We start from the raw sequence: 23,515 nt of genomic DNA, 5'->3' as shown, positions 1-23,515 counted from the left end.
CTATGATAAATATTACAGACCTCTACATGATTCGTAAGTAGGAAAACCTGCAAAATCGGCAGTGTATCAAATACTTGTTCTCTCCACTGTTTATATATACACACTACCGGTCAAAAGTTTTAGAACACCTACTCATTCAAGGGTTTTTCTTTATTTTTACTATTTTGTACATTGTAGAATAATAGTGAAGACATCAAAACTATGAAATAACACATATGGAATCATGTAGTAACCAAAGAAGTGTTAAACAAATCAAAATATAGTTTATATTTGAGATTCTTCAAATAGCCACCTTTTGCCTTGATGACAGCTTTACACACACTTGGCATTCTCTCTCAACCAGCTTCATGATTAACAGGTGTGCCTTCTTAAAAGTTAATTTGTGGAATTTATTTCCTCCTTAGTGCATTTGAGCCAATCAGTTGTGTTGTGACAAGGTAGGGGTGGTATACAGAAGATAGCCTCCCGAGTGGTGCAGTGGTCTAAGGCAGTGCTAGCTGTGCCACTAGAGATCCTGGTTCGAATCCAGGCTTTGTCGTAGCCGGCCGCGACCGGGAGACCCATGGGGCGGCGCACAATTGGCCCAGGGTAAGGGGAGGGAATGGCCGGCAGGGATGTAGCTCAGTTGTTAGAGCACGGTGTTTGCAATGCCAGGGTTGTGGGTTTGATTCCCACGGGGGGTATGAAAAAATAATGTATGCACTCACTAATTGTAAGTTGCTCTGGATAAGAATGACTAAAATGTATAGCCCAATTTGGTAAAAGACCAAGTCCATATTATGGCAAGAACAGCTCAAATAAGCAAAGAGAAACGACAGTCCATCATTACTTTAAGACATGAATGTCAGTCAATACGGAACATTTCAAGAACTTTGAAAGTTTCTTCAAGTGCAGTCGCAAAAACCATCAAGGGCTATGATGAAACTGGCTCTCATGAGTACCGCCACAGGAATGGAAGACCCAGAGGTACCTCTGCTGCAGAGCATACGTTTATTAGTTACCAGCCTCAGAAATTGTAACCCCAAAAAATGCTTCACTGAGTTCAAGTAATAGACACATTGAATTCATATTAGTTGACAACTCAACCAAATGTAAATCAAAACTACATGTTGAATTTACTTCTGTGCCCAGTGTGAAGAATATATTAAGGTTTTGATTTTGTCCAAAGTAATGGTAAGAAAAATCAGGTAAATTGATGAAGCACACTTTCTTTAACTTGTATAGATTATGTATTTTGGATGTTTTCAGACTTATTATTTTCTTAGTGCACTAATATTACAAAAAGTTAACTCAAGTTAATTAATTAGCTGACAGCCCTACTATAAAATGATGACATAAAAAAACAAAGGTATGTGTGAAACAAGTGACAATTTATTTAGGATTTATTATTGTCTCTTTTTTTGTCTATGAAAATCAAATAAAATCACAACCATAACAATAACACTATAAGAACACAGGCTGTTTTACCTTTGCATGTAGTGGGTACATATGTGCAGTTCATCTTCGCAGTTCTAGCTCCTTAAATAGCAAACCTTTCAACTTTATAGTGAGTGTACTTGGGTTCCTCTGTTTGGCTGATGTTAAGGCACACTTTGGTATAGCTTTTCTATTGTGCTGCAATGCAAGGCCTTTTGTGGACACATTCGGGTCTGAGAAACCACAGTAGGACAATAAAGTAAATGATGCCTGAACAAATACAACTCTAGAAGGAACCAAATGATGATAACATCCTATTTAGACTGATCCACAGTGTCAATCCTCTGGATCCTCAGTCCTTTGTCCTTGGTCCAGTGTTATAGGCCTACTGTTCAAGTCCTCTTGCAGCTTCTTCAAAGGGACTAGGTTTTCTCCCCAGCAAAGAGTTGATTCCGCAACCTGTCCCATTCTCTCAAACAGCAACTGTGCCAATATAAGCCTTAAACATGGTCGGTCAACATCAAAAATGGAGAAAGATCCTTCCTTTCTCTGAAACGTAGCACAGACTTTCAGGGAATAAACACTCAGCCACTCATACACAAACAGGGATAATATAGCCTTTTTTTTATTTGTGAATAGCTGTGAGTACTCAACATTGCAGAGTGAAACATCTCTCAAACTTGAGAAATACTTGTAATACTCTGTCCATTCCAGCAGGGGGAAGTGTAGTCTTTCAGTGTGCATTGCTGCTGTCCCTGTAGGCAAGAGAGTGGTGGTAGTGGTGGTTGGGTAGTGATGTCGTCAAGTAGCTGCCAGGTCATCGTTCATCACTCAAACTTGCGCAGGTGGTTGTACATGGACTGGACGTAGGTAAAGACACACATGGGGTCCGGCTTGCGCCCCATCACCATCATGTCCTCCACCTCGATGAGCCGGTCACAGCCCGCCTTCTCCCTGTATCAGACAGAGGGCACAGCACAAGTCAGGAGGAGTCTAGGACTATCTATGTCATTCCTTAGTTAACGGGGCTGATATATCATTAGCCTGGTCCCAGGTCTGTTTGAACTGTTTTCCCAACTCATTCGGTGTTGTTGGCAAGACAGCACAAACAGACCTGGGACCAGGCTAATAGATCACATGGAACAATGTGGACTAATTTGTGGTATTGTACAGAAGCTCATGTGTTAGAACTATCTCTGCATATGGTTAGATGCACACATGATTTTGATCTATGTTTTTTCTGTGTACTGTATGTATCCATGTGTCAGGAGGATTATGAGAGGCTGTGTTGCAGCAGTGGTGTTGTTAGTAGTGAGGTCAGGCTGGAGGAAGCAGAGCAGAGGGAAGAGAAGAGAAGAGGAGGTTAGTGTGGGGAGAGGAGAGGGTATTCTCTGGTAGCGGCTGCCTTGCTGGCTTAACGTGCGGGCTACAGACACTCTTTACCAAGATGCAACAGAAACATTGTAAGATCATCTCAGTGGTACAATCGTTTATGTATCAACGCTATTAATGGAATCTGAAAGTGATTCCATTCATGTTATTTCTATTTGTATGGTGGCCAGGGACACTGTGACTCTAAATGTATTTACGCAGGTAACTTGGGTTCGCCATTATAACAAGCACAGCATAGTAGTGTTCTTTGCTTAACCAAACCAAAAGGAGAGCGACACTGGAAATGCACATGAATAGGCCGATACATAAAAGATTGTACAACTGAGATGATCTTACAATGTTTCTACATAATGAATGGATGAATCATTCCAACATGATTCAAGACAGAAGAGCATGGGTGTGTGTATAATGCTTAGAAATACTATACAGGACATATAGATAACGCTTATTACAATGTAAAAGTCACTTACTCTGCTGTTCCGAAGGCCAGCTCAAAGTTGTGTTTGCGGTCAGCAGGCGTCAGCACGTTATAGTCATACTGAGTGGGGAAGAAGGAATGGACCAGGGCACAGAAGGCCATGCCATCACTCCAACTGGACGAGAAGTTCTGGATGTCTATGTTCTGGGGTCAGAGAGACAGAGTTAGGAGTGTGTGGTTGTGTGTGCGTGTGCGCGTGTGTGTCTGGACTGTACATGTCTGAGTGTGTGTGGTGTATTTCCACATGTGTTTAGTGAGGGAATACGGAGACACTGTAAAAGAGACTTAAGAATGAATCAGACATACGAAAAATGCCAATAAAAATGATTGGCTACCTATTCTAACGTCATGAAATGTCCTCTCCCAGGTTTCTCTGTCATAATGGGGAAAACAGAGGAGGAATGCTGAATGGTTTTTTATCCTCAATTCCTCTCCCTGCGTCCCTCTCTCTCTCCAATTGGACATGCTTTCAGAACTGTGTAATTTCACGGTTTTTGTGTCCTTAGCCTAGCCTATAAAAGCCTCAGCGTGTCAGTGGGAAAATACAACTTGTCATGTTTGTCGAGCGCCAGTCAGGTCTCTAATTTGAGTGTGAGGAGGAGCTGCCTGCGGGAAGCGGCCGGTGCTGTTTGCTCTGCGAGGCCGGCCTTGGCCGTGACAGCTCTCTGTTTAACCAGAGCCACATGGACAGACTGGCACAGCTGCTGCTGCAGAGTGAATGACAGAGTGAAGCCAACGACCCTAGCACTGAGCCGTAACTCAAACACTCACGCACAGACACGGATATGCATGTTCACACACAGACACATACACACACACACACACACACACACACAAACGTTCAATATACTACAATAATACGCTTAGTTCAGTATGCAGCATACCCATGGCAATGTGCTTCTCATTAACACATTAAAGACATTAAGACTGCTCCTGTGTTGTGGATTTCAGGTGACCAGATGACAGTTCCATATTCATCATCTTTGTTACTGGCTGCTATGGGGCTGTATTCATAATGGGGGACCTGATCCTAGATCAGCCTCTACTCTGAGGTGCTTTGTGAATACGGCCCAGGTCTCTGTTCCGGTGTGTAGCTGTGTTCTGTGACCACAATCTCACCTGGTATCCTATGGTTTTGGAGCGGCACCACTCCAGAAGAATCTGCTTGATGCTGCTGGCACTGGACACACCAAAGCTCTGAGAACGCTTCAGTTTGGGCTTGGAGTCCATGGGCTTGGGTCTACTGAGAGGAGCGGGGACAGGGGTCAACAAGATGAGCCAGAAAACATGACAGAGGTCATGTCCCCATTCTCTGCCTTTCTCCCGAAGTGTACACTTGCACACTCCCCGTCGTTGGGTGGTGTTCTTCTACCATTGTTAAATCCATGAGAGAGTGTGTGCAAGGGTAGAGAATTGGGACGCAGCCGAAGTATGAGTTAAGAATTACCCAGAAGAAAGGAGGGATAATATGAGGGAAAGGAGAGAACCTATCAGTTTAGGGATGGATGGATGGGATAGAAAGAGAGATGGTGGGAGGAGAGAGGGTGGTACCTGCTGGCTTCAGAATCCAGCCTTTCAAAGATGGACCGGCGGGCCTGAGCTCCAAGGTTGCGCGGCAACGTCTGTGACCTCACCAGCTCCCGCCTCCGCTCCACTCCCCTCCCAAAGGACATGTCCCCGCCCGCATCTTCCACCCTGCAGGTCGGAGAACGGAGGAGTGTCATACATCAACTTGGGCCACAATGAGGCCATTCCAAATGGCAAATGGGTTATCGCATGTGGGTTAAAGCATGGACTATCTCAATTCTCTAGGACTGAGTAAAGAATAGTTCACTCACCTGTCTGTGTTGTGTTGGATGAGGCCAGAGTAAGTCACTGACTTCAGGGGAGCAGACGAGGACTTTTCTGCAAATGACAAATCAAAGAACATATAAGGAAACTGTGGGAATAAAACATTGTGTGAGTCTAGTTAGTTCCAGTTCTAGTAACAAGCCTGACTTGTTAGATCCCTCTTACCTGACAGTCGAGGAGAGCCCAGACCTCGGCTGAGACTGGGGGTCCATGTCTTCATAGAAGACACTGAACAACATAAAATACAAAGTGTAACAAAGGATATTATGGCTTATGGAGCAGAAGAACCATATAAGGATATAGAAGTCGAGAGTTCAAATATTTGGTCTGGACAGCTTTTAGCTGATGTCTGGTCTCTCATACCTGGTTGAATGGGGAATTCTGGGATGGCTTGAGGCTGGTTGTTGTCAGTAGGCTCTGATACAGACGAGGGCTGAGAGCGTACAGGACTGGTGGGAGATTCACTCTTCATAACTGAGGGGTCAGCCATTTTGGTTGTGGCGGTGATGGGTAGGTGTGGCATCCGCATGGCAACAGGGTCCGTGTTTTCATACGGGACATTGTTATTGGCTGGTGAGCTCTTTCCATGTGACACTGTTGAGTTTTCTGATTGGACAAGCATTGAGAAAATAAATCCCCTCATACAGTACATGGATGGCAAGTATGGCTGTATTTCTACTGTAGCTGAGATGGTAGATTAGAACAGCCATTACCTGGGTCAGTAGAGTGTCCATTCTCCAGTCCAGGGGATACAGGGGCTGGATCCACCTCTATTGGCTCCTCACGTTCAATACTCTACAGGACACAGAGAGAGAATCACATGAACACCCCCCACAGTACTCCGGTGTCACAGTATCTTAACAACAATATTTTGATGACAGGCCCTTTAAACATGTGAATAACCTTTGGATTACAAAATATGCATGTTATCTGTGACATCATCAGAGCAAGCCATTTTTATCTAATTAAATCCTTCCCCAACGTTACATCTATTACTTTCATTAGTAAGTGACTGGCACTCAGTACACTGTGTGCCTGACTAACCAGCCAATCCACAGAGGAGCCTTTCAGAAAGACAACCAGGAAGTGACTGAGGGCTGTGTGATTTGTCTGTGGAGGATGTGTCATGTTTCTGTCTTGCTCTTTCTTGCTCTTTTTCTCTCTCACACATACTCACACACGTACGTGTGCATGCAAGCACGCACACACACACATGCGCACACACACATACAATGCAAGTTATTATATACAGTTATTATCAAAGAAAGGGTACATTCTTCCCAGTGAAAATAAAGTCAATAATTGAGCTGTAGGGGAGAGAGGAGCCAGGTGACCTCAGCAGAGAGGAATGCTGCTGTTGCTGGGTTGTGTGTGTGTGTGTGTGTATGTGTGTTACTGCATTAGGAGGGCTGAGGGGAGCAGGGAGCTGGGAACAGCTGGCTGTCCCACTGGGAGAAGGTGATTTGGGGAGACAGATTTCCCCGCCTCAACCATGGAAGCCCCTGAGCCCCGATCAACCCTGATGCTCTGGCTGAAACCCAAAGCTCCTCCTGGCTTGGTGTGTCCCAGTTATGGAAACTTTCTGTACTAAGTCACGCTTCTCCTCCTGTCCGAATGGGCCACCAGGTACGTGTGTGAGACTGTGGTGCTCTGGGCCTGAAGATAAAAGTAGGCAAATCTTTTCGGGTAATAACGATCGAACGTAGAGGGTATCCTCGGTTGAATCTGATCTCGGACCAAAGTTAATGCAGCGACAAAGGGAAGGCACTTTTCAAATCATGTATCTTTTGTCTTTGTGCATCTCAAACGCTAAAACAGTGTGGAGCTCAACCTAGTGTGTGCAGTCAGCTCTGCTGTCATCAGCTGCCCAGATACAATGCTATATTTAAGAGGATGACCAGGAATCAAGGCACACCCCACAGAGCAACACCCACACACGCACCCACACACTCTCACGCACGCACAAGCACCCACACACTATCACGCACACGCACACGCATCCACACACTCTCACGCACATGCACCAATTCTCCACACAACACAGGCAGGAGCACACAAAAGCCCCTCTCTCCGCCTTCCTGGAACGACAAATCCCCCGGTCCCTGAGAGTGCGTCATCGAATTATCAGTGGGGAACTATAAAATATTTAGAGGAAATCGTGAAATTAAGTAGAAAATGTGGAAAAGCCCTCAGTCTGCTACACTGACTCATGGGATGACATTTGACAATGGGGGCATGTTGTGAGAACACTGGGCTGGGGAGTTGAGTGGGGTGGGGGTATGACAGTATGTGTCACTCAGGATTTTGGGCACAGTGTTGGGCACAGAAACAAAGATAGCCAGCTCTTATGGACAACAACACCCTGCCATACAATAAGCCTCATTAATAGGAATATTCACATTTTCCATTGATCACATACAAATGCTTTCCAACACAGGACGTTGTTCTATGAATGCTTCACAACACAGCTGTCTCAGTTACCATTTCCACACCAAACACACAAACAAACAAAATAGAAGGAAATATCTATGTATAAACAATGCTATTGTAGACTATGGTAAACAGCATGCAAACACATGCTTTCAATGTACCGTCATGATAATTTAATAAGACAATTAGAGGGATAGAAATATATTGTGACTAAAAGGTGCATTACTCATCCAGGTGTGTACAGTACATTATCACATATTTAACGAACTCTGCACCGCCTTCAAATTAACAAAACCAACACACACAAGCACAACACACATAACTGCACACACACACACACACACACACACACACAGCCATCAGAGCTGTTCAGAGCCCTGAGCCCTGAGAGCAAGCAGACAGTACAGTTATAGTGGGCCTCTCATCACAGGCCTATAAAATTGGTATTTTCTCTGTCATTTCCTTGTAGAACAGGGAAATCCTCATGGAGGGAGAGACACACAAAACCACCTGTTCTTCAAAAGACCCACAAAGCCTGCAATTTCGCAGGGAGACCCAGGCCGGTGCCTTGGTCCTACAGAAACGGAGGGGGCCCTTTGTACACTTTCTTTACATCACCTGACTACAGGGGCCCCTGCCTTATCTGATGGGTGTGTGTGGGAGCGAGGCTGTTTGGCCGAGCACGCACACACACGTGCGCACGCACTCACACACTCACACACTCACACACAGGCCCTTGTATTAAGCTAACTGGGCACGCATTCCCTTCTCAAGTGCGTCAGCGAGCCTCCCTCCTTTAATCCCCCTATAAACCTGCTTCAGTAGCTCTCCTCTGTTACTGGGATTTTCCAGGGTTTCAGTCACAAGGCAGGGTCCATAAAATGCTGTCAAAGGTTAAGAGTAGATATACCCCAATGTCACTGACGTACAGATAAGATAACCTTATGTTCCGGTCAGGGGCTGGATGTCACGGAAGACAATGTACCATTGATTGTGTGCCGCATGCGGCAATGTAAGATTGTGCGTGTGTGCTGCAGAAAGACATGTAGGATGTGTGTGTGTGTGTTTGTGATGCGGAAGTCCATGTAAGATTGAGAGTGCGTAAGGGGACGGGGAGGGAAGGGAGATGGGACCGACTCACCGACTCCCCAGGACAGCACAGCAGTTGGCACCCAAGAACTTCGACATCTCCAAGATCTAAGAGCTTTAGTAGTCTGCTCTCGGGTTACAAGGCACAAGCTGCGGAAGACATCGGTATCCCAGCCTCCCAACACCAAAACAAATCAATACAACCTGGTGATATGATATGACTGTTTGATGATTCAATCAGCTAAGTTACAGGTGCTAGGACACATGCTCCGATCTGACGCTCACCAAAAACAGCACACCCTCTCTAGTCCATACAGTATGGCTGCGTGAAAAACGTTGAGTCAAACCAGTGCACACAAGTCTAATACAAACACTAATTCGTACTATACGTTTGCTGTTATTGTCTGTCTGTTTGAAAATGTTTTAATGTATAAATAAATACAATAATAATAAAACAAACACTATTTCTCCCTCCCTCCCTGAGTGTCATGACTTCCGCCGAGGCTGCCTCCCCTCCTTGTTTGGGCAGGTTTCGGCGTTCGTCGTCACTGGCTTACTAGCTACTGCCGATCCCATTCTCATCACCCCACTTGTCATGTCCTGTCTTGTCAATCACACACACCTGGTGCTCATTCCCCTAATTAGTATATGTATACAGTGGGGGAAAAAAGTATTTAGTCAGCCACCAATTGTGCAAGTTCTCCCACTTAAAAAGATGAGAGAGACCTGTAATTTTCATCATAGGTACACGTCAACTATGACAGACAAAATGAGAATTTTCTTTCCAGAAAATCACATTGTAGGATTTTTAATGAATTTATTTGCAAATTATGGTGGAAAATAAGTATTTGGTCAATAACAAAAGTTTCTCAATTCTTTGTTATATACCCTTTGTTGGCAATGACACAGGTCAAATGTTTTCTGTAAGTCTTCACAAGGTTTTCACACACTGTTGCTGGTATTTTGGCCCATTCCTCCATGCAGATCTCCTCTGGAGCAGTGATGTTTTGGGGCTGTCGCTGGGCAACACGGACTTTCAACTCCCTCCAAAGATTTTCTATGGGGTTGAGATCTGGAGACTGGCTAGGCCACTCCAGGACCTTGAAATGCTTCTTACGAAGCCACTCCTTCGTTGCCCGGGCGGTGTGTTTGGGATCATTGTCATGCTGAAAGACCCAGCCACATTTCATCTTCAATGCCCTTGCTGATGGAAGGAGGTTTTCACTCAAAATCTCACGATACATGGCCCCATTCATTCTTTCCTTTACACGGATCAGTCGCCCTGGTCCCTTTGCAGAAAAACAGCCCCAAAGCATGATGTTTCCACCCCCATGCTTCACAGTAGGCATGGTGTTCTTTGGATGCAACTCAGCATTCTTTGTCCTCCAAACACGACGAGTTGAGTTTTTACCAAAAAGTTATATTTTGGTTTCATCTGACCATATGACATTCTCCCAATCCTCTTCTGGATCATCCAAATGCACTCTAGCAAACTTCAGACGGGCCTGGACATGTACTGGCTTAAGCAGGGGGACACGTCTGGCACTGCAGGATTTGAGTCCCTGGCGGCGTAGTGTGTTACTGATTGAAGGCTTTGTTACTTTGGTCCCAGCTCTCTGCAGGTCATTCACTAGGTCCCCCCGTGTGGTTCTGGGATTTTTGCTCACCGTTCTTGTGATCATTTTGACCCCACGGGGTGAGATCTTGCGTGGAGCCCCAGATCAAGGGAGTTTATCAGTGGTCTTGTATGTCTTCCATTTCCTAATAATTGCTCCCACAGTTGATTTCTTCAAACCAAGCTGCTTACCTATTGCAGATTCAGTCTTCCCAGCCTGGTGCAGGTCTACAATTTTGTTTTCTGGTGTCCTTTGACAGCTCTTTGGTCTTGGCCATAGTGGAGTTTGGAGTGTGACTGTTTGAGGTTGTGGACAGGTGTCTTTTATACTGATAACAAGTTCAAACAGGTGCCATTAATACAGGTAACGAGTGGAGGACAGAGGAGCCTCTTAAAGAAGAAGTTACAGGTCTGTGAGAGCCAGAAATCTTGCTTGTTTGTAGGTGACCAAATACTTATTTTCCACCATAATTTGCAAATAAATTCATAAAAAATCCTACAATGTGATTTTCTGGATTGTTTTTTCTCAATTTGTCTGTCATAGTTGACGTGTACCTATGATGAAAATTACAGGCCTCTCTCATCTTTTTAAGTGGGAGAACTTGCACAATTGGTGGCTGACTAAATACTTTTTTTCCCCACTGTAAGTGTTCCCTCTGTTTCCCTTGTCTTTGTGAGTGATTGTTTCATTGTGAGTGCGAGGAGCTCGGTTGAGCTACTCTTCCATTTGTTATTGCCAAGTTGGAATATTTCCCTTGTGATAGTTTTGTTTTGACGCTGGGTGCGTTTTATTTATGTAAACGGAATAAACTCTGGACTTCGGTGTTTTACCTCCTGCACCTGACTCCTTCATTCACACCTCATCACAGAATCACTCACCCGCTGAATGGAGTCAGCAGGAGAAGACCGCATGCCTGGAGTTGTGGCAAGGGTCCAGGAGCATTCCTCGATGCTGGCCAGCTTGGGAGAAGCGATGGATCGGGTTCTTCAGGTGGTACAACGCCTGGAGAAGAGAGGACCCGATCTATCGAGACCAGCTGGTCAACCTGATCCAACCACCTACACCCCAGCCCCTGGAGGGATCCAGATATCCCGGCCACCGGCGTTTGATGGGACGGCAGCACGATGTAAGGGATTTTCCGCTCCAACTAGAGTTGTATTTCTCCAGCATCAGGCCGGCGCCACTGGAGCGGGAGAAGGTATCCGTCCTCATTTCCTGCCTTTGTGGGAGAGCCCTGGAGTGGGCCAACGCGGTGTGGAACGAGGACTACGGGGAGTTTGCTCGCCTCTTTTGGGCCATTTTCGATCACCCGCCTGAGGGTCGAGAGGCGGGCGAACGACTGGTCCATCTGAGGCAGGGGACGAGGACCGCACAGGACTACGTGCTGGAGTTCCGGACGCTGGCAGCAGGGTCTGGGTGGAATGAGCGGGCCCTGACCGACCATTTCCGGTGCCACCTAAGGGAGGACGTCCGACGGGAGCTAGCCTGCCGTGATGCCATGCTATCGTTCTCCCAACTGGTGGACATGGCCATCCGGCTGGACAATCTGCTAGCAGCCAGAGGACGTCCTGGTAGGGTCTGCCCGTTCCCACTCCGGACGACTCTGCCCCCGAGCAGATGGAGCTGGGGGGAGCCGCCGGTCGAGAGAGCGCAGGAGGACAGCGACAGTGCCACTCTGGTGGCACGAAGGGGCAATCCACCTCACGTCGCAGTCAATGTTCCTTTGGGTCTGGAGGCGGTAGGCAGTGTACTCACGCATCACCCCAGGTAACGAACACCCAAACTTGTTCAGAGCCCTTAGCGGCGCACTGTACCTTATCTATCTCCTTTCCCGATCACCTGGTAGTTTCCCAGTGTAAGGCGCTAGTCGATTCAGGCGCAGCTGGGAACTTTATGGACAGGGCATTTGCACGCCGTCAAGGCATTTCATTGGTTCCCCTATCCATTCCACTCCCCATCAGAGCACTTGATAGTCGACCATTAGGGTCCGGGTTTGTTAAGGAAGTTACTGTACCAGTCACCATGATCACCCAGGAGACTCATTGTGAGCAGGTTACTTTTTCTATTATTGAGTCTCCTGCTTTCGCTGTGGTATTGGGCCTCCTATAGCTCAGTTGGTAGAGCATTGCGCTTGCAATGCCAGGGTTGTGGGTTCGATTCCCACGGGGGGGCAGTATGAAAAATGTATGCACTCACTAACTGTAAATCGCTCTGGATAAGAGTGTCTGCTAAATGACTAAAATGTAAAAATGTAATGTATTAGGTATCCCTTGGCTAGCACTCCACAACCACACCTTCTCATGGCCACAGAGGGTTCTCACGGGGTGGTTGCAAGAGTGTCAGGGTAGGTGTCTAGGTGTTTCCGTTGGTGCAACCATGGTGGAAAGTCCAGACGGTACCTCCACCATGCGCATTCCCCTCGATCTGGCGCACGCGTTTTCAAAGACGCAGGCGACAGAATTACCACCTCATTGGGCGGGGGATTGCGCGATAAACCTTCGGGTAGACTCTGTACCTCCCAGGAGTCATGTGTACCCCCTGTCGCAGGCTGAAAAGGAGGCCATGGAAACATACGTCACCGAGTCCCTGGGCCAGGGGTATATACGTCCCTCCACTTCACCCGCTTCCTCAAGTTTCTTCTTTGTGAAGAAGAAAGACGGCGGTCTGCGCCCGTGCATTGATTATCGATCACTGAACAAGGAGACGATAAGATTTAGCTATCCTCTCCTCCTCATTCCTTCAGTGATTGAGTCAATGCATGGGGTGCGCTTCTTCACCAAATTAGATCTCAGGAGTGCATACAACCTGGTGCGTTTTCGGGAGGGGGATGAGTGGAAGACAGCATTCAGCACAACCACGGGGCATTATGAATACCTGGTGATGCCCTACGGTTTGATGAATGCTCCATCCGTCTTCCAGTCCTTTGTGAACGAGGTGTTTCGGGACATGCTTGGTCGCCGTGTGGTGGTCTACATCGATGACATCCTGGTGTATTCCGCCACGCACGCCGAGCATGTGTCCCTGGTTCGCAAAGTGCTGGCCCAACTGTTGGAAAATTACCTTTACGCCAAGGCAGAGAAGTGTATGTTTTTCCAGCAGTCCGTCTCCTTCCTCGGATACCGCATTACCACCTCAGGTGTGGAGATGGAGGGAGATCGCATTTCAGCCGTGCGTAATTGGCCAACTCCAACCACGGTTAAGGAGGTGCAGCGCTTCCTTGGCTTCACAGCTCCCATTACATCCCTGTTGAAGGGTGGGCTGGTCTGCTGAGGCTGACCTGGCCTTCAGTAGACTGCGGGGTCTGTTCACCTCAGCCCCGGTACTGGCCAACCCCGATCCATCACTACCGTTCATAGTGGAGGTGGATGCTTCTGAGGTAGGGATAGGCACTGTCCTATCTCAACGCTCTGGCACGCCACCCAAGCTCCGCCCCTATGCCTTCTTCTCTAAGAAGCTCAGTCCGGCGGAGCAGAACTATGACGTTGGTGATCGGGAGCTGTTGGCTGTTGTCCGAGCTTTGACCGTGTGGAGGCATTGGCTCGAAGGGGCGAAACACCCTTTCCTCGTCTGGACGGACCACCGTAACCTGGAGTACATCCGGGCAGCGAGGAGGCTGAATCCTCTCCAGGCCAGGTGGGCCCTATTCTTCACCCGGTTTGAGTTTACACTGTCATACATTCCGGGTACGAAGAACGTGAAGGCAGACGCACTGTCCTGGCTGTATGACACAGAGGAGAGGCCCAGAGACAACACCCCCATACTCCCGGCCTCCTCCATTGTGGCGCCGGTAGTATGGGCGATGGACGCGGATATAGAGCAGGCATTACGCACAGATCCATCTCCACCTCAGTGTCCAGCTGGGCTGCGGTACGTGCCTGCTCTTATCCGTGATCGGCTGATCTTCTGGGCACACACGTCACCCTCCTCTGGTCACCCAGGTATCGGTCGTACAGTGCGCTGCCTGACCGGAAAGTACTGGTGGCCTACCTTGGCTAAAGACGTGAGGGTGTACGTCTCCTCCTGCTCGGTGTGCGCCCAGAGTAAGGCACCTAGGCACTTCCCATCGGGTAAGTTACAACATTTACCAGTTCCACAACGACCATGGTCTCACCTAAGTGTTGATTCTTTTGACTGATCTTCCCCTCTCCCAAGGTAACACCACCATCCTGGTCGTTGTGGACTGCTTTTCCAAGTCCTGCCGCCTCCTTCCTCTGCCCGGTCTCACCACGGCCCTGCAAACTGCGGAGGCCCTGTTTACTCACGTCTATAAGTGTTCCCTCTGCCCCCGTTGTAGAATACATTGTAGAATAATAGTGAAGACATCGAAACTATGAAATAACACATATGGAATCATGTAGTAACCAAAAAAGTGTTAAACAAATCAAAATATATATTATCTTTGAGATTCTTCAAATAGCCACCCTTTGCCTTGATGACATCTTTGCACACTCTTGGCATTCTCTCAACCAGCTTCATCAGGTAGTCATGAAGCTGGAATGGTGGCACCTTAATTGGGGAGGATGGGCTCGTGGTAATGGCTGGAGCAGAATTAGTGGAATGGTATCAAATACATCAAACACATGGTTTCCATGTGGTTGCTGCCATTCCACATGCTCCGTTCCAGCCATTATTATGAGCCGTCCTCCCATCAGCAGCCTGTGTGCATACGTGCACATCATGAGCCAATGATCACAAATAGTAATTTGGTTTGGAGCAGGATTAGTGCTTTTTTCCCCCCATTCATACAATCTATCCATCAGACTATACTAGACTGTGGCGAACACACGCACCCATGGCACTGCAAGGTAAACCAAGCAATCTGTTAGTAATTGCATGTTTGAACAACAGTGCAGAGGACTGAGGTTGAGTAATGTTAATAGTGGGAGTGGGGGTCCTGTATTGTAGGGAGTGGAGAGAGTATATGATGGTGGTGTATTGTGTGTGTGTGTGTGTGAGTTTACGTGTAGCAGTGACAGGGAGGATTGGCTTTTAGCTGATTTTACGGGTCCTGATAGTAGAACCTAAGAGTGCTCTGCTCCTCTTTTAGAAGTCCTCTCCGTGTATGACAGTATGTGTGTGTGTAGCGTATGTAATGGGATCCTACCATTGGAGGTGTGTTGAGTGCAGGACGCAGTGGGGGTTGTTTGTGCGTGCAAGGTGTGTGTCTGTGTTTGCTCACGTTGACAGCGTGAGCGTGCTCTGACGGAGTTTCCACTGATAAAGTCTCACACATCTTAACCTTCCTCCCCTCCCCTGCTGTCGGTTCACATGCCCTGAAGATGCCTCAGTCTGAGAGAAGACACACACACACACACACACACACACGCATGCACCCAGGCATGCACACACAGCCCACATGAACACAACCCAGCCCAGGGCAGGGACAGGGCAGGACAGTGCGGGTCCTAATGATTCACACTGTGGTCCTGTGTTATGTAGTTACGCTAACTGTCAAAGATAACATTGTGACCTGGGTGGAATCTATCCAGTTCATCTTCTAATAGGGAACAGCCGCTCTCCCCTCAACTGGAGTACGCTGAGGAATGTAGTGAACGTGAGGTTCGAGGTGTACAGGTGTGGTCTGTCTGCGAAAGCATGCCTGTGTGTGAGTGTACTTGAGTGAATTCTGACGCATGCTACAAGGGGAGCAGAGGTGAAGAGGAGGTGAGGAAGGGAGGAAGGGAGGAGAGGAGGAGAGGGCCCTGACTCACTCCTGACGCCCAGAGAAGGAGTGTGGAGTCTAGGGATGGCTGGGTCCTGGGTGAGGAGGACGAAGAGGAGGACGAGGGAGGAGGAGGGGGAGGGGAGGAGGGAAGAGGAGGAGGATTCCTGTCTAGTATTGTCAGAGCAGCAGCCCTGATCAGCACAGTGGTTGAGGCTCATATATTCAACACATCTCTCTCTGAAGAGGAGTATCAAAAATCCTAGTGAAACCAACTACCTGTCCTCCTCGGACTCTGGGGGACCTGGTGTGTGCTCAAGGGGACTGAGGGGAACGTCTGATGAACTGTGCTCAGCCACGTAAGAATGCATAAAAACAGGGCCTAGTTAGGACCAGAGGGCTCCATAGAGGCTCTGCTCATGAGAGAGACGGGGAGAGAGGGAGGGAGTAAAAAGAGAGAGAAAGAGAGGGAGGGAGACTCATATCTGCATCAGTGTCAGGTGTCCAGGGCACAGTCGAGCACAGGTGGAGATGTACAGTAACCAACCCTATAGTGAAAGTGGAGTCCCAGGGCAGGCCCGCACACATCCTAATTTGCTGTGCTCTCTCAGTGAAGCGACGCTTAACTCCAGGGCTGCAAAACCATCTTCAGATGTGCCTGGAGGTCCCGAGCGCAATCAGCTCCCTCCCTCAGACCTGCTGAAACAGCCCCATCGGACTTTACGAGGCCAACATCCTGTACGGTCTCTCTCTATCTCTCATTGGCCGTGTCTAGACTTGACAGTTCATGCAGCTTTTGTATTCTGATCATAGAGTTCTGGTCATGGAATTCCGAACACGTCTACACCTACATTTAAATGTGTCTACCGTGTCCACATTGTGTCCGGATTCCCTTTTCCCGTACTATATTCAAATGCAGTATGCATTCTGCAAACAGTGGAACAGGCTAAATCTGATAACACAACAACAGCAACTTGATGGCAGTAGCCAACTACTGAAGCTAACTAGCCAGCTAACCTATGAAACTAGCCAGCAAGCTAACTAGCAAAGCTAAAGGGATTGCAAACATGTTAGCATAACTCTGGCCAAACAAAAAAATGTTTTTCTAAATAAGCTAGCTGGATAGCATTTATGAGGCCAGCAAACACGTTCCTCACACGCTAGGAATGTATTTCCTTCAATGTTTAATGAAGAAAGGTGCCTCTTACTCCCAAAACACACGTTTTCTGGAGACTTGTGGGCGGAGAGCTGATGATGTCGCCCACTGTATGTGCTTTCAGCAGCCTGATTGTGTCCAGACCGAGGAGAATTCCCCACACAATGCATCTGTGACCACCTCCTGAGGTGGTTAGGGAGATCTGAACACAATCCGACCTTAATGCGACTTTTCTGCGTCTAGACCTGTCTTTTCAATGCGATCTTCATACTCTGATAGCAGAAATCGCATGTAAGTGTCAAGTGTAGACAGGGCCATTGAGGCTGAAAGGTGTTGATGTGGCTGTAGAGGAAATCTGAAAAGCATAGCGTTTCCCTGTTGAGTTCTGGGTACATGTAAATATTAACTAGAATAGATTTACACGCACACCAATGAATATATTTGCATTGGATCAATAGACGAGGAACTCACATTAGTTTTCTACAGTATTATGATCCAATCTCTGTCTGGTTGTTTGGAAATTTGAAGAAAAAAGTTTGGGCCACCCACAAAAAGGGGATCTCCAACAATCTATTATGAGAAACAAAGGACCTCTGTTTCATACTAACTAAAATTTTTACATAGATAAGAATCCTCAGATGCTTTACTACATACTTTGTTAAGATAAGGCATATGACATCAGTGTGTATGTGTGTGTGTGTGTGTGTGTGTGTGCACATGTGTATGTGTGTGTGTTTGTTGTGTCTATGGCTGTGGGTGAGCAGTCACAGTTAACAGTCAACATCCGTGCCAGAGTGTCAAGGGTTCGTTTGCTACAGAAAGCAGCTGTGAGTTTACAACCAAGACACAACAAAGAACCTCAGAGCTGAGAGGAAAAACTCAGAATCAAATAAAGAGTCCCGTGTACTTCAGTTGGTAGAGCATGGCGTTTGCAACGCCAGGGTTGTGGGTTCGATTCCCACGGGGGGCCAGTATGAAAATGTATGCACTCACTAACTGTAAGTTGCTCTGGATAAGAGCGTCTGCTAAAATGACAACAACAACAAAAAACTTTTTTTTAAATCACCAAAAACATTCCCAAATCAAATTGTATTTGCCACGCCGAATACAACAGGTGTAGACATTACCGTGAAATGCTTACTTACAGCCCTTAACCAACAATGCATTTATTTTTTAATAAAAAAGTAAAATAAAACAACAACAAAAAAGTGTTGAGAAAAAAAGAGCAGAAGTCTCCTGAGTGGCGCAGTGGTCTAAGGCACTGCATCGCAGTGCTAACTGTGCCACTAGAGATCCTGGTTCGAATCCAGGCTCTGTCGCTGCCGGCCGCGACCGGGAGACTCATGGGCGGCGCACAATTGGCCCAGCGTTGTCCAGGGTAGGGGAGGGAATGGCCGGCAGGGATGTAGCTCAGTTGATAGAGCATGGCGTTTGCAACGCCAGGGTTGTGGGTTCGATTCCCACAGGGGGCCAGTATAAAAAAAATATGTATTCACTAACTGTAAGTCGCTCTGGATAAGAGCGTCTGCTAAATGACTAAAAATGTAAAATGTAAAATAAAATAACAGTAGGGAGGCTATATACATGGGGGTACCGGTGCAGTCAATGTGCGGGAGCACCGGCTAGTTGAGGTAGTTGAGGTAATATGGAGGTAACAGAGTAGCAGCAGCGTTAAAAGATGGGGTGGGGGGGTAGTGCAAATAGTCCGGGTAGCCATGATTAGCTGTTCAGGAATCTTATGGCTTGGAGGTAGAAGCTGTTGAGAAGCCTTTTGGACCTAGACTTGGCGCTCCAGTACCGCTTGCCGTGCGGTAGCAGAGAGAACAGTCTATGACTAGGGTGGCTGGAGTCTTTGACAATTTTGAGGGCCTTCCTCTGACACCGCCTGTTATAGAGGTCCTGGATGGCAGGAAGCTTGGCCCCAGTGATGTACTGGGCCGTACGCACTACCCTCTGTAGTGCTTTGCGGTCGGAGGGCGAGCAGTTGCCATACCAGGCGGTGATGCAACCAGTCAGGATGCTCTCGATGGTGCAGCTGTATAACTTTTTGAGCATCTGAAGACCCATGCCAAATCTTTTCAGTCTCCTGAGGGGGAATAGGCTTTGTCGTGCCCTCTTCACGACTGTCTTGGTGTGTTTGGACCATGATAGGTCGTTGGTGATGTGGACACCAAGGAACTTGAAGCTCTCAACCTGTTCCACTACAGCCCCGTCGATGAGAATGGGGGCGTGCTCAGTCCTCTTTTTTTCCCCCTGTAGTCCACAATCATCTCAATCACTGAGTTCCCACCCAAACCTCATCAACAAGTGTCAAACTGCACAGTACCTTGGAACTGACCAACTACGACAGCATTAGCTTTCATCAACTGTAACAAAGTACACTTGTTTGTCTTCAGTCCCTCACATATTAGTCAAATGTCCCAATGACAGTCCCGATAGGGGTAAGTGAGAAACTGTGTTTATATTTGTTACTAGTAAAACTGAAGGACACGATTGAATCCATTCAAAATGTTGCGCAAACTGTGTTGCCACTCAACAAAGAGAATAGTGGGAGAAGATTCATGAGCAACATGTTGTCAGCAGCATGATAGCAGTATATGTGCAAAAGAAAAAGAACCATTCATCACAGAGGGAGAGAGAAAAAGGGAGAGAGAGAGAAAGAGAGAGAGACTCCTCCCATGATCTATCACTCTCAGGAAAGAGAGATCTAGTGCTACAAGAACAGCTTCTTTCTCAGACTGCAGAGATTGGACGGACATTAGAATAAGCAATTACTTCTACCAAAATGTTCAGCGATGGGAAATTATCCTGATTGCTTTCATCTGGTATCTACTCTGCTTGCGTGTCTAAATATTAAGTTGAATATGACGAGTTTCCCCACCGCTGTCAAAGCTCTGACATCATCCCAGTGAAGTAGCCAAGAAAGTCTATTCAATCCCCATATCATGATTTAGTATAAACACACTCTGGAGACTGGATGAACCATTGCACAGTCTTGACAGTCTCTCAGAACCACATACTGTCACCACCACAGAATTAAATACAACACATTAATTTATCCCTGATCAAGATGGCTGCCATTATCAGCCCATTCTAGAGTTCTGGAGGTTCATGACATAGTCTACTGCTCTAATGTACCTCTATGTTCCCCATAACCCCAACCCATTCTCCTCAGTATATAAGGCTACTCACGTTAGTCTTGCTGGACACAGCGAAGGTAGCTCGGCTGGAGAAGCGGGCGGCGGTTGGGCTGGAGGCCGAGCCCGAGGCTGACCCGGTCAGGGCTCCCATGCTGGGGCCACCAGCAAGGCTGGTGGGGGAGGTGGAGGGGGACTGGGGGCTCGCCCCCTCCTGGCTGCTGCTGTGTGTCTGGGCCTGGATGGAGGCTGGCTGGTGCTGGTTGTTGTTGTTGTTAGTCATCAGGGCGCCTCTGTCGCACACTGACCCAGTGAGGAGCTCTACCTGATGTGTAAGGGCCTCCAGCTGGCTCCGGAGCTGCCGGTTCTCCTGCTGCAGCTGGGCCACAGCCCGGCCTAGGGGGCCCTCGCTGGTGTGGGCCGTCGCCCCCTCCAGACGTCGCTCCACACCCTGCTTGAAGGCGCTCACATCCACGTGGATCTCACGCACAGCATCCCTCAGTGTGGCCTCGTAGCGGGCGAGCGCGGCACACACAGTCTCGCCCTCCGGAGAAGAGCCCTCTCTCATGGCTGTCAGAGGACCTGTGTCCATCTCTGCCTCCAGTCCCTATGTTCCTCACTGGGTCTTCTCTGCTCTCTCTGGGGCTGCTCCCTCCGCACTACTCCTCCTGTCTGAGTGTCCCAGACACATGCACTTTGAATGGAGATTGGGGAGAATTCTGTCTTGTCAGCTGCAGTTGAACTTTTCAGGTCCCATTCGCTCCAGGAGGTCCCTCAGGGTATCCTCTATCCTGCGAAGTCAAAGCTCACATTTATAAGCCTGCTACGACACACTGAATGACAATACTGAGGTCTATCGAAACGCAAACACTATTCAAACATGACAGACTCTAAAAGAAGTGAAGTGAATCAGTAGAAAAATGACACAATCTGTGTTGAAGCCAGGCATGTGACAAGGCTGTTGTGAATTAAACCAGTGAGGTAATTGTAACTTAGTTTCTGTGAGTGTACAGTGTGTGTGTGTGTCTGAGAGACAGAGACAGAGACAGAGACAGAGACAGAGAGAGAGAGAGAGAGAGAGAGAGAGAGAGAGAGAGAGAGAGAGAGAGAGAGAGAGAGAGAGAGAGAGAGAGAGAGAGAGAGAGAGAGAGAGAGAGATAGTAGTAACCCATACGCAAGTTCAGCTCTCGAGCTCCGATATAGTATTCTCCCTCAGCGCTGGCCAGCTATGAGTGTCTGCTCTGCTCGGCTTTAAAACACTCCTCTCTCTCACACACTCACTCAGGTTAATCTCCCTCTTCTCCACTGGTCAGGGGGAGGGAGCAGGAATACAGAAGAGGGAGGGAAAGAGGGAGGGAAAGAGGGAGGGAGGGAGGGAGGGAGGGAGGGAGGGAGGGAGGGAGGGAGGGAGGTGGGCTAGATTTCCTCTTTATCCCACCCAGCACTCTGTGAACTGTGGAAGGAATCATCTGTGTTGATGTTGCCTTTCCCCTTCCTCCTCCTCCTCCTCCTCCTCCTCCTCCTCCTCCTCCTCCCAGACCCTTCCTCCTCCTAGTGTATTTGTGTCACTCTCTCACCGAGTGAACTTTTAACAGCAGGACGTTCAATCAGCATTCTCTCTCTCTCTCTCTCTCTCTCTCTGTCTTTCTCTCTCTGATCTCATTCCTCTCGGTTCCAAGTCTTGTCAATCACGCCGGCTGTCTCCCTCTTTTAGCAGCGCTGTCATAGATCAGGGGGGAAACTGACGCTTTCTTCCTCCCCCCATGCCTCTCTCTTTCCCCCCCCTCTCTCTTTCTCTCTAATAGTATTATTATAGGTGGGTGGACAAGATAAGAGAGATAAGACAGGATAAATAAACCTGTGAGATTACTTTTAATGAGAGAGAGATTGACGGGCAAGATAATGATTGACTTCAGGTAATCTGTGAAAATATACATCCAGGTAGTGGAAAATGCCTTTCTCTGTGAGTATTCCATTGTATAGTTGTATTGTGATGTGAACAATTATTGCTAAAATTGTATTTTCAAAGTGGGTAGTGATAAAAGCTGTGTTTGAGCCTGGTGAGTGAAGGGTAGGGCTGCACCCCTCTTCTCGTCCCCTCCCCCGCGTAACAGGACCCTAGCAGAGCAAACATTCCATATCAGATTGGAGAGTGAGTGAGTGGGGGTCTGGCTGGGATGGTTGGATGGGTGGCTGGGTTGGGGGGCACAATGCTTGACAGACCAACACTGCCCTGCACCACCATCACAATGAGAGCAGACGGACAGACACAAATAACTTTACATTCCACCCCACTGTTTACTGTAAACACAGGGGGGTTGGAGGGGGGCTTGGGAGGGGGGTGATTTACGATGGCAGACTGACTGTCCACCCTGGACATCCCTCCCTCCCTCCATCCCTAATTCCCTCCCTCCCTCCATCCATCCCTAATTCCCTTCCTCCCTCCATCCCTAATTCCCTCCCTCCCTCCATCCCTAATTCCCTTCCTCCCTCCATCCCTAATTCCCTCCCTCCCTCCCTCATACCCCAGGCCTTATGTAAGTCTGCCTGGCTGAGACACAGCAGCCAGCTACCACAGGGACCACAGTCTACAGTAACCTGGTTAAACTAGACTGAATGCTGTGCTCACCATTGTTTCAATTGAGTGCAGCATTCAGGCTGCTTTAACCAGGCTAGATCTGCAGGGGTGAGAAGAAAGAGAACTCCCAACAACTCCTATCCTGTCAATGTGTGTTAATTGAATCTGGATAAATCATGGCAAATACACTGCTCAAAAAAATAAAGGGAACACTAAAATAACACATCCTAGATCTGAATGAATGAAATAATCTTATTAAATACTTTTTTCTTTACACAGTTGAATGTGCTGACAACAAAATCACACAAAAATTATCAATGGAAATCAAATGTATCAACCCATGGAGGTCGCACATGCAGCTAACAAAAACATATGGAAATGTCTGCTCTACCCAAAATTACAACCAAATAATTGCAGCCTTACCGCAAAAGTGGAAGAGGAAAGTTGAAGGGGGAGAAAGTAAGGAACTTGTCTGTCGGCCTTGCATTAAAGAACATAATTGGTTAAGGAAAACTGTGATAAATAAAAAAGTATATCAGTTTCACTTAAGGACCAAAGGATTGACAGCCGTCCCATATAGATTGCAAAATAGTTGGGAAGAGATCTTTGACGTACCGATCCCATGGCATAGTGTTTATGAACTGACACGCAAAACGACACCGGATTCAAAAATTAGAATCTTTCAATTTAAATTATTATATAAAATTCTT

At 47.5% G+C, this 23,515-nt stretch overlaps 1 protein-coding gene across 1 annotated transcript; it reads right to left on the bottom strand.

Moving 5' to 3' along the window:
• Nucleotides 1–814: 814 nt before the first annotated feature.
• LOC311105460 (smoothelin-like protein 2) lies at nucleotides 815–21,750 on the bottom strand. The gene is made up of 10 exons (XM_084147619.1): nucleotides 21,402–21,750; nucleotides 20,283–21,018; nucleotides 5,851–5,932; nucleotides 5,501–5,743; nucleotides 5,303–5,365; nucleotides 5,125–5,191; nucleotides 4,838–4,981; nucleotides 4,406–4,529; nucleotides 3,279–3,430; nucleotides 815–2,370 (listed from the first exon to the last, which is right to left on the bottom strand). Exons 2-10 carry the CDS (start codon nucleotides 20,817–20,819, stop codon nucleotides 2,244–2,246), a joined length of 1,539 nt encoding a protein of 512 aa, XP_084003745.1. The 5' UTR covers nucleotides 20,820–21,018; nucleotides 21,402–21,750; the 3' UTR covers nucleotides 815–2,243.
• Nucleotides 21,751–23,515: the final 1,765 nt, after the last annotated feature.

The sequence above is a fragment of the Coregonus lavaretus genome (assembly GCF_964263955.1).
Source record: "Coregonus lavaretus genome assembly, chromosome: 30".
NCBI classification, from domain to species: Eukaryota; Metazoa; Chordata; class Actinopteri; order Salmoniformes; family Salmonidae; genus Coregonus; species Coregonus lavaretus.
The sequence above is the reverse complement of the archived record's forward strand: the minus strand, read 5'-3'. Positions and strand labels throughout refer to the sequence as shown.

Bases quoted from the DNA above. Each gene is read 5' to 3' on its own strand.
- LOC311105460 (XM_084147619.1), bottom strand. From the start codon at position 20,819: ATGGACACAGGTCCTCTGACAGCCATGAGAGAGGGCTCTTCTCCGGAG. The intron at 4,982-5,124 runs GTGAGTGAACTA...TCCGACCTGCAG, and splicing joins ATCCAACACAACACAGACAG to GGTGGAAGATGCGGGCGGGG. The intron at 3,431-4,405 runs GTGAGATTGTGG...CTCTGACCCCAG, and splicing joins CCAAAACCATAGGATACCAG to AACATAGACATCCAGAACTT.